We start from the raw sequence: 11,748 nt of genomic DNA, 5'->3' as shown, positions 1-11,748 counted from the left end.
ACGGCTTGGTAGAAAAATCTGGATTTTGACACTATCATCTTGAAAGGCACACGAACATTCTCCAATTGGAATCACTCTAAAATTCATCCGTTTGATCACTTTTTGCTCCAGAGGAAGTCGAATGTCCTATATTGAAAATATATAACAAAATATCAAAATTTTACCAAAATAACCAATAAAAATACTAAGTTTAAGGTAAAATATATGATATAATATGGACTCATCAGAGTTTACACTGCAAGTCTGCAAGTCAAGATAGAGAGGCGAATGATGTGTGAAAAATGCAGTGATGTAAGAATAAGGCCATGGGGAAAATTTGCAGAGACAATACACGATTCGACGAGGCAATAAGTTTAAACTTGTTTGTACCATACTTAGGGCCTTCGTATTTAGATCTCGTATAAATACCCGGGGGACTCAAATGTAATTATGTAATAAATGAAGGGGCAAATATGTAATAAGTGAGGAGCTCTTATTCTATAAAAGGACCCCTCACTCTCCTCATTAAGGGAGGCCAATTCTTAGGCCATGGGAAAGAGCTCTCTCACCCTTAGAAGCTCTCACCCTCTCATCCTCTCATCCTCTCACAAACAGAGAAATACAATATCAGTGTGGACGTAGCCCAAACATTGGGGTGAACCACGATACATTGGGGTGAAACCTCACCACTGTCCACCGTGGATCTGCAAAACCAAGAGACGCTCAACTCTCCCCCCCTCAAGTCAATCTCAATTAAACAAAACCATTTTCAAGTCTGACACCACACTGCGAAGAAAGTCAGTGGGGAAGAAAGAGAAACTACAGAAAGAAAGAAGAAAGCAGAACTACAACAACTGCAGAAGAAGGCAAAAGGAATAATGGCTTTAGTTTCAGCAATGGCGTGGTCGCCGTACCTTTCCACTCGAGCCTCCACACCCTGTGCTTCTCTCACATTCCTCATCGGCTCTACAACAAGGAAAAGCTTCGTGTCTCTCAGCGGTGGCGCCGCCGCGCGTTCCCCGTTTCTTCATTGCTCCTTCATCTCTTCCTCCTCTATCGCTTCCACTTCCGCCTTCTCATGTTTATCTTTAGGTTTAGATTTGAGCTCTAGTGTTAGGATTGGAAGAAGAAGAGGCTCTGGCTTAGTGGTGAGGGCCGGGAAGGTTGCCCTATGTCTAACCAAGAGAAGTAAGTCCAGGAAATCCTTGGCTCGAACTCATGGATTCTATAGGCGCATGAGAACAACTGGAGGGAAAGCAATGATGAAGCACCGATATGCTAAGGGGCTGAAGGTCCTCTACACGAAGAGCAATCCCAGCAGTGGAAAACAGCCAGCACCGCCGATCCAATAGCCACCTTAGATGCCAGCAGCTCATCCGGCCGCATTATCACCGGAATGAAAGACCCTCTGCCAATCTTGCATCTCAAACACCCTTCAAAACCCCAACCTAGATCATCTCTCCAAGCTCCGAAAATCTCTCTGCCTAGCCCCCTCGAACAGTGTAGAAACGCAGCTCGGAGCAGTCTCCAAGCTTTGGCGAGATCATACCTGAGAGCAAGGCGATATAGATTGCGACTGCTTTCGAATAGCTCAGAGAGAGAGAGAGGTGCAGTGGAAAGTGAAAAGAAAAAGAAAAAAAGAAAAAAAAAAGAAAAAAAAGAGAAAAAAGCAGAAAGCATGGCTACCCACTGAGATAATTGCAGAAAGCAGAAAAAAGGAGAAAAAACAGAAAGCATGGCTGCCCATTAAGTGCAGCAGAGAAAAGAAAAAAGAAAGAAGATAAAGAAAAAGCAGACGATGTGATGGCATAATTATGGGCGTAACCCATTGAGCAAGCCCTGCCCCCCGCAAGCACATGCTATCCCACTATCCAACCATCTGCCATACCCACTTCTGCAGCAGCTTTTTTAGTGATGTGATGTGATTTATTTATTTATTTATTTTTTTATCTTTTGCAGACATCTGTATAAACCCACCAGAGGGTAATCATAAAGAAAGAAAGAATGCAGCATGCCAAAAAAAAAAGGGCTGGAATGTTGTGTGGAGGGCGAAGACCCATATGCCAAAAAAGAGCCAGACCCTCTATTATCACCAACCAGGTGATCAAAAGTACGTTCAGTACTACAAAAAATTATTCGGCAACCTGCCGCTATTATCACCAACCAGGTGATCAAAAGTATGTCTAGTACTCCAAATTTATTCGGCACCCTGCCGCTATTATCACCAACTAGGTGATCAAAAGTACGCCCAGTACTCCAAAATTATTTGGCAGCCTGCAGCTATTATCACCAACCAGGTGATCAAAAGTACGTCTAGTACTCCAAAATTATACATGAGCATCACTTATGTCAATCATACATAAACATTCATGAACATCACTCATGTCAATCATACATAAACATTCATGACCATCATTCATGTCAACATTCATGAGCATCACTCATGTCAACATCCATGAGCATCACTCATGTCAATCAACATAAACATTCATGAACATCACTCATGTCAATTAGCTTCAAAAACTTTATTTACAGAGCTCCAGCTTCGAGAGCTCCAGCTTCAAAAGCTTCATTTACAAAGCTCCAGCTTCAAAGCTTTACTTGCAAAGCTTCAGTGCAGGGTATACAAATATCGCCTCCGAATAACCTCCATTTCGACCCATACATGGATTCAATTTGAAGTCTTCAGTCAACAGACCCTATTGACTGAAGACTTGGGGGACTACATTATGTACCATATATTGGGCCTCATGAAAAATACTTGGGGGACTTAGCTCATTATTTATGTATTGAGGAGCGAGCCCTTATTCTATAAAAGGGGCTTCCTCAATTTCATTAGAGAGCACCCATTCTTCATGTACTGAGGAGCGAGCCCTTATTTTATAAAAAGGACTCCCTCACCATCATTAGAGAGCATCGCCGTCAGTTGAGCAACCACCTTGCCGCGAGCATCACTCTTAACCCATCACTTATGTATTGAGGAGCGATCCCTTATTCTATAAAAGGGACTCCCTCACTTTCATTAGAGAGCACCCATTCTTCATCTACTGAGGATCGAGCCCTTATTTTATAAAAGGGACTCCCTCACCATTGATGCGAAATATATAAGCACACAAATTAAACCCTCTTTTTATCAATTGTAGTAAAGTATGTAAGTATGGATCGTTTTAGGCCGGGGATTAGGAGGGATTTCTAAATCACTTGGAAACTGACTTGAAAACGTAAAAATAAAGTTTAAAACACTAACTAGACTCAAAGAATGCAAAACTATACTTTAAAATACTAAAACAAACCAAAAGACTCAAAACAGCCCCTAAACACTCAAAACTACCTTAAACACACAATCTGGGCAGTTTTGGGACTCTAACACAAACTTGGACGAATTTTGGTTTTCTAATGAACTAAAACACTTAAAAACATAATCTAAGACAAGTTCTAATTAATATGACTCAAAGAAATAAGATGAGGTTGATTTTGGACGAAAATAATTAAATTAAGACAAGAACAAAGTAAACAAATTCTTAGACAAATTTAAGTGAATCAAAACAGATTGTAAAATGAATTTGAATGAAACTTATGGATGGAAGGCTAGCTAGGAGGTTCTTCTCCACACATGTCACACTTGCATACAAAACGATTTCCAGTTGCTTTTCGATAAGCTATGAATACTCAACGCCCCAAATTAACCGTGAATTGCACTAATTAACCCTCAGTTTTTCCACAAGTTATTGGGTTGGATGATTGCATACGACAACCCAAAACATTCCCTACAAGTTCCCTACATGAATTGCATAATAGAGATACAAGCAAGAATCATTAAGTTCTATGAAAAACATAAGCATTGACGAGGCACTCGTTACTATGATTTGCATGAAACTTATGCCAAGAATTTACTTAACGTGATTGTGACTAGCAACCTTCACTACTTGTGAATATAAGTTCATAACGATTAGGTGAAACTCCCTTATATTCTAGCGTTAAATTCATGCATGAAAATTAAGCGTGCACTCTCAACCAACATACACAAATCATTTTTTATACGATCGGATAAGTAAATTGAATTCACAACTTATGAATCACAACTGGATGTAATCAAATCATATTGCAAGTATGAACATGGTTTCGAATCACCCCCTAACTAAGAGGGATTTAGTTCTTCATACTCACAAAGCAAAGATACATAAAATTAGACATTAAAATCAAAGGAAAGAAAACACCTAAAATGCTCCAACTTGGGTAGCAAATGCATCCAAGAATTCTCCTTTGCTTGCTTGCGGCAGATTGCTTTGTGGACGGATTTTTGGGTAGTTTTATGATGTAGAATGGATGGGGAATGGTATGGAAAGGTTTAGGGTAAGTGTGGAGGAGTGTTTGAGGGTTGGAGGGTGGTGGAGAACTAGGCAAAGAGGGTGGAAGAAGGTGGAGTGGCTGTTATGTTTTCTAGGCACTAGAATGGTGTTTTTGGGGTGTTTTGCTACCTAGAGGTTGTATGGATGAATTTTCTGTGATGAATGATGAATATGAGAGTGTGAACCCTTTGCCAAGGGGTGTAAACATGTATATATAGGCCCCAAAAACCTTAGAGAATCAGGTTAGGCTAGGGAGAATGCACGGCAAAGAGTGTATGTGGTGTGCAATGGTCCAAGGGTGAAAATGAAGTGATGATGCAAAGTGTGAAGGGTAAAATGGAGTGGTCTTGTAGCTAGGGAGCATGAATGATTGTGTACATTGCATAGAGATGGAAAGGGAGGTGAAAATGTGTCAATAAATGGGTCAAAGGTGCAGCAACATGTGGTACACAAGGCATGGGATTCCAAATGTGAATGATGGAGCATCAATTGGTGCATGTTATGGTTGTGAAAGTTGTATAAAATTTTGTGGGTGAAGGGAACAAGAGGTATCAAGCAATTAAGTGTAATAATTAAATGAATTGAAGCATGAAATCAGAAATTATGTAGGGGACAAGAGTGATCAAGCATGGCATGGGAATCCAAAGGGAATTCTATGTTGTTTTGCATGGCAATGAAGGCAAGTTGGGGTGACAAATTTTTGGGCTGAGTTCTTCATCTTTTGGACCATAATTCTTCACATTCTTGGCCTCTTTAGTTCTCAAATTCATCCATCCACTTTGGCCCAAATATGTGACATGCATTCCAAGCTCCATTTTGCTCCAAAATGCTCCAAAATGCATCTTCTTGCCTACTTTGTCCATAAAATCTGAAAACACACGAAAATGACTTTAAACATTAAAATAACTAAGGAAACACGACATAAATGCACAAGAACAAGCCAACTAAGTCGCATAAATATGCTCATATCAACCATCATTAGAGAGCATCGCCGCCAGCTAAGCAACCGCCTCGCCGCGAGCATCACTCTTAACCCATCACTTATGTATTAAGGAGCGAGCCCTTATTCTATAAAAGGGACTCCCTCACTTTCATTAGAGAGCACCCATTCTTCATGTACTGAGGAGTGAGCCCTTATTCTATAAAAGAGATGCCCTCACCATCATTAGAGAGCATCAACTCTAGCCCATCATTCATGTATTGAGGAGCGAGCCCCTATTCTATAAAAGGGACTTCCTCACCTTCAACGCCACAAGTCGAGCCAACCAAGGCAACATAAGCCACAAATCGATCAGCCTCGTAACATATGCTACTTCTAGTTGAGCATCATTTCAGATTGAGCACCGCCTCATATCGAGTATCAGTTCAATACGACATCTAGTTACTTCGGCCCACACATGGACTGAATTTCAAGTTTCCAGCCAAAAGACTCGCTTGACTGAAGACTTGGGGGACTACTGTTTGTACCATACTTAGGGCCTCTGTATTTAGATCTCGTATAAATACCTGGGGGACTCAAATGTAATTATGTAATAAATGAAGGGGCAAATATGTAATAAGTGAGGAGCCCTTATTCTATAAAAGGATCCCTCACTCTCCTCATTAAGGGAGGCCAATTCTTAGGCCATGGGAAAGAGCTCTCTCACCCTCAGAAGCTCCCACCTTTTCATCCTCTCACAAACAGAGAAATACAATATCAGTGTGGACATAGCCCAAACATTGGGGTGAACCACGATACATCTTGTATTTATTACTTTCTTGCAGATTCACGGTTGGATTTATGTTGTTCCAAGACCCTTCCGGTTTTGTGCATCAACAAAACTGAATGAGGATAATAATTACAAATTGATGGTTGACGAGATTTGTTCATAAGCAAGAAAGGGTGGAAGAAGATGAATGTTTGGTTGTGAAGATGGCCAGGGTTAGAGAATATTTTACTTGACACGTGTAGCAATTTTAGTGGGCCACATAGGCGGTTAGTGAGATAAATATGCTGACCGATGAGTACCCAACTTTTGGGTTTTATGTAGAAGCTTGAATACATAAAGTTTATTTTATTTTATTTATTTATTTTTTATTTTTTGACAAATAGTGGTAGTGGATTAAATTGTTAGTTATTAAAAGAAGGAGGATTGATGTGAATTACATCCGCACCAGAGTGCATAGACAAATTACTTTCCACTACTACGATAACACGTACCCTACCATGGATCAAATATATATATATATATATATTTTTTTTTTTGGGGTAAATTACAAAAAACTACCTCAACTATGGATCAAATGACAATCTCATACCTCATGTTTGAAAAATGACAATGTCATACCTCATCTTACGAATTCGTTTCAATGTCATACCTCCGTCAATTTTTCTGTTAAGTTTGACCGTTAAATTATGAGTTAACAGGCGTGAGACCCACATCCTTACCCAATTAAATTAAAAAATTAATTAAATACTAATAAATATATTTCAACAAAAAAAAAAATATAGAAAATCATTTAAAAAATTTATTAAGAAATTGTGGGACCTACCCCCATCCCCAACCTTTTTCCCTACTCCATCCGTCCCCTACCTTTTCCCTACCCCTCATTTTTTTCCTTTGTAATTCTCCCTCGCAGCCCCCAACAACAAAACCCACCGCCAGTGTCTCTTCCTGGTCCTCGGGAAAACTCTCTTCCTCACTCACTCACTCACTCTCTTCCTCTCCTGGTCCACGGAACTCCCAATTCACCCATTGCCATTCCCGTTGTCGCCACTCTCTCTTCCTTTTTTGAAAACCCGCCTTCAGCACAAGATGGGCCCAACAGTTCTACTCGAATGCCTATTAGCCTCTAGCAGAGAATGTACCAGTCGACGGTGACAAATGTGATGTGGGAAGCGAGGTTGTAGCTACATCTGGTCGCCACGGTCACCATCCAATCTTCCCACTGACTTGAGTTCTGCTGGACCCTCCTTAGTTACACCGTCTCCTCTTGGGTCCATGACAGTGGCTGGAGCTTCTTATCGGAGGCTGTGGGCGACGGTAATGGTGGTGTAGACATTGTTGTGGGGGTGATTGGGGCTAACAATTTGAAACTTAGGGTTAGGGTTTGGGGGAATTGGGGTTTTCTGTTTGAAATTGGCATGGAGATTTGAAATTTAGGGTTAGGGTTTGGGGGGAATTGGAATTTTTTGTTTGAAATTGGGGAATTAGGGTTAGGTTTTGTTGTCGGGGGCTGCGGGGGAGAATTGCAGAGGTAAAAAAGAGAGGGGTAGGGAAAAGGTAGGGGACATATGGGGTAGGGAAAAGGTGTGTGATAAGGGTGGGTCCCACAATTTCTTAATAATTTTTAAATGATTTTCTATATATTTTTTTGTTGTAATATATTTATTAGTATTTAATTAAAATTTTAATTTAGTTGGATAAGGATGTGGGTTCCATGCCTGCCAACTCACAATTTAACGGTCAAACTTAATAGAAAAACTAACGGAGGTATGACATTGAAATGAATTCGTAAGATGAGGTATGACATTGTCATTTTTCAAACATGAGGTATGAGATTGTCATTCGATCCATAGTTGAGGTAGTTTTTTGTAATTTAACCTTTTATTTTTATTTTTATCAAAAGTGGCCTTATATTTGAATGCCACTCTTTTAGACATGCATAAGTAGAAATAACCCGTTACAAACACAAAAATGTATAAACATTTTTCTTACCCATAATATTGAGAATATTACCGTAAGAAATGAGCCAAGTCACTTGTTGAGGAATGGTTGCATTCATCTCTCAAAAAGATTTTGAGAAAATATTACGTGTAACCGGTTTTATATTCTATGTAGCTTTCTCATCGTGATCATTTAGATAAGTAGTCAAGTGATGAAAAGATAGACAATTGCTGTATCCAATTTTTTTTTCGTGCCTTAATTAATCTTTTCATAGCACCTGAAATTCCCTTATGAGAAGATGAATCCGAGCACCTGAAATTCCCTGAAGTGAAGGTTACTTCATGTTCTTCAATATTCTTTCTTGGAATATTGAATCTTGTAATGATTCATACATTTGTACTATACGTTACTAATTAGGCACTTGTGGATTTTGAATCATCAGCGGGATAATAGTATCTGTTGAAAAGCCAATGGGAATCAGCTTCTACGGCATATCCATCTTCGTTGCGGTGCCAGCTAAAGTGAGCATGGGTTCTGTTCTTGATGTCAAAGATGCCGTGACCAAAACTGGCTTCCCGGAAGACTGAGTAATCTGGTTGTGGCTCCGTCATACTGCACCGCGAAAGAAAGCAAGAAAACACATATGCTAAGTCTTTCTGAGTATTTTGAAAAGTTGTCAAGCCCTTGATAGTAATTGATTAGTAAAAAATATTCATACGTTAGTATGCAATTCTAATAAGAAAATACTGAATCTATTCGTGTATGTTGATGTTCTTACACGGTCGATAAGCCTTCAAGATTTCCTCCATCACCAACAGTAATGTAGACGGGTGCAGATTGATCTTTTACAGGAGTGCAATTAGCATTCACAATGTCATATGCAACATTGGAGATGCGTTCCTGCGATATAACCGATCACTAGTCAAATAAAGACATCAAAAATTGATGAAGGATGTCCTGCAGAGAGAATCTTATTAATACACACACACACACACACACACACACACACACATATATATATATATATATATATGTTGTACATACACTGGGCACTTACAGATCGCTCGTAGGCATGGACATGACCGCTAAATACCACATCGACTTTGTACTCCACAAACCAGGCCTCAAACATCACCCTCATGGCTTCCCCTTCCATATAGTGCGACTGGTAGCTATTATACCATGGACAATGCATTATAACAATCAACCAAGGGGTCTCACTCCTGTTAACTTTCGGTAGCTCCTCCTGGAGCCATTTGTACTGCGGAGTGTATGTACCTTAAGAAAAAAAAGGAAATGATAATATGTCACATTAAGCAGTAGAACCATTCAATTAAACGAAAACATTGTGCAGGATGACCTGACCACCAATTCAGAAATAGTATGTATTCTGTCTAGAAAACGAAATACACACACACACACACAGAGACACCTATATTTTATTCCCTTACCGTATGCAGAATAAGAACCCAAGACTATAACGTATGCCGAAGCTCTTTTGATTGAGTACCAAAATGGGGCAGTACTCCCCGATGCATTATACGGGACATAATACCGGTGAGTGTAAGGCTTAAAAGGTATTGGTTCACCCTGCAACAAAAGTACCAAGCTACTTTTAGCAAAATACTTGATCCCATTTGGAAAAATATACATTTGCGAAATAAGCAGCAATTCCAGTATAATTTTGTAAACACAATGGGATCATAGTCGAGGAAGATTCTATATTCCTAGTCCATTAACTATATCATACAGGGTGGTTAAATTTTTAGCTTACAATTTCTGGGGCAAAATCAATTTCATGATTCCCTGCAGTCCATATCCAAGGTTGATAAGCAGCACTTCTCTCGACGAATCTTCCCCACGTATCCCACCTAACATTATTATGATTCGGGTAGTCATCTGCATAGGAGAGGTCCCCAAGATACAATATTGTTTGTCCTTTCAGCAGGTTTGATTCGTAATGAGTAAGAGTCTTGTTTGAATCAAAGGTCTGACCCAGATCCCCTGCAAATAAAACCCCAATGAATAAGGCCAAAAACAAAAATGCATACTGTTTCAATTAGAAACTTGTGCACCAAGGAACGAGTTTCAAAAGATTTAAACTAGTAAAACTTTCCAACCCACTGAACAGGATTAACTTATCTTTGAATCAGAAAGCCAAAAGTTAAAGCAAGTCTAATTAGTTGCATCACGTTACGATGCATCCATTTCTGGTATGACATCCTCACCTATGAGACCAAATGTGTAAGGTACGTCGGGCCCAACTTCAGGAGGAGTTGTAAACCAGAACTGCGTCTCAGTTTCGCCAATTCCAACCACATAGTAATATCTGGTGTTGAACTGCATAACAATTTAGATGATTGGAACGTACTATTATCTATAAACTTGTACTTAGGCTACATGCGTAATTTCAGTCAGCAAATTCCAAAACTCTCGGATCAATTCCAGAAACTATGCAATTGAAATGAATAAAAAATGAGGCAAAACATAAAGCAGAGGAAACGTACCGTCAAGTTTCCGATGATACAATGGTGAATGTAACCAGAAGTGTAATTGTAAAAGGTATAAGTTGTAATTATGCCCTCAGCCGTCTGGTTCTCGCTATTTGCACTCCAGTAAACCACCTTACTGTAACCTGGTTCGTCGGCAGTGATCCATGACACAATCACCGCGCTTCCCGTATGGTCTCCTTGTGTTATATGAACCTTTACTCAGCACAAACATCAAGTAAACTAAATATAAAAAAGAAAACGTTCGAAACTACACAAATTAGTCAATCCCATCAAGAAAAGAAGCAAGACTATGTAGTAAGCAATAAGTTTCTGAAATCAAAACTATAAAAAAACAGTAACGGGTCTTGTAAATATGGTTCCATACAATTCAAAAGAATGTAAACGATCAAAACAAAAGACAGAACTGCATTAACAATGTATCGTAATTCTAGAGAGAGAGAGAGAGAGAGAGAGAGAGAGAGAGAGAGAGATAGAGAGATTATACTTGTTGAGGTGCATTGTACCCAAGAGGGACTCGAAAGACGTCACTGTCAAGCGGCATGTCCGCGCTGAAATCAATTTTCCGCACGAAAGCGCTTGTTTGACCTCCATTACAAACCACTGCCAAGTTCAAAACCAAACCCAAGACTACAAAAATGGCTACCCTTGAACAAGTAGAAGAATCTAAGCTCCCCACACCCATCTCGGTCATATTATCCACAGCACTCCATTTGCTCTGAACCCTCATCCTCCTTAAATATACATGAAACCGTTTAATAAAATTAAACAAAAAAAATTCTGTAATTTGTCATACTGTGAGGTATTTGAATGAAATGAGAGTTGGGTTGGCCTGGATTTTGTCTTAGGTGAGTTCTTTGTTGGTGATGTTGTGATGTTTTAGTTCTTGAGCAGATTCTTATGTTTGTCTTCCATTTTTCTTTAGCTTTGTCTGTTTAGGCTTTAGTCGTAAACTCGATGAGTCTATGCTATGAACTTTGGTTTCCCCGTTGCCTTTGTTTTGCCGATGTGCGATAAATACTGTTTTGTGTTGGTGCAGTTTTGTTTTCCCACGTGTCGTATTATAATATTGAGGAGAGGATGCTGGGTAGACCTGGCATTCGTGTCGTGTTTCCTGTGTTCATGTCGTTTTCGTGTCATACCCGATACTTTAACAGGTCGTGTCGTGTAACACCGGTTAAAATAAATGGGTAATATTGAGGAGAGGATGTTGGGGGAAGAGATCCTCTCCGGATCTCTCCTACTAAAGCCCACCAATCAATT

At 39.6% G+C, this 11,748-nt stretch overlaps 2 protein-coding genes across 2 annotated transcripts; one reads left to right on the top strand and one right to left on the bottom strand.

The window, feature by feature from the left end:
* The first annotated feature begins 875 nt into the window (after positions 1–875).
* On the top strand, positions 876–1,331 carry LOC103445135 (large ribosomal subunit protein bL34c-like). Its single transcript, XM_008384121.1, has one exon. It carries the CDS (start codon positions 876–878, stop codon positions 1,329–1,331), a length of 456 nt encoding a protein of 151 aa, XP_008382343.1.
* Positions 1,332–8,388: 7,057 nt separating this feature from the next.
* On the bottom strand, positions 8,389–10,321 carry LOC103445136 (purple acid phosphatase 2-like). The gene is made up of 6 exons (XM_029108917.2): positions 10,204–10,321; positions 9,750–9,979; positions 9,427–9,565; positions 9,033–9,253; positions 8,754–8,875; positions 8,389–8,587 (listed from the first exon to the last, which is right to left on the bottom strand). The coding sequence occupies exons 1-6, from the start codon at positions 10,319–10,321 to the stop codon at positions 8,389–8,391; spliced, it is 1,029 nt and encodes a 342-aa protein (XP_028964750.2).
* Between the last annotated feature and the right edge of the window lie 1,427 nt (positions 10,322–11,748).

Source organism: Malus domestica, chromosome 10 (genome assembly GCF_042453785.1).
Source record: "Malus domestica chromosome 10, GDT2T_hap1".
In the NCBI taxonomy this organism is placed as follows: domain Eukaryota; kingdom Viridiplantae; phylum Streptophyta; class Magnoliopsida; order Rosales; family Rosaceae; genus Malus; species Malus domestica.
The sequence above is the reverse complement of the archived record's forward strand: the minus strand, read 5'-3'. Positions and strand labels throughout refer to the sequence as shown.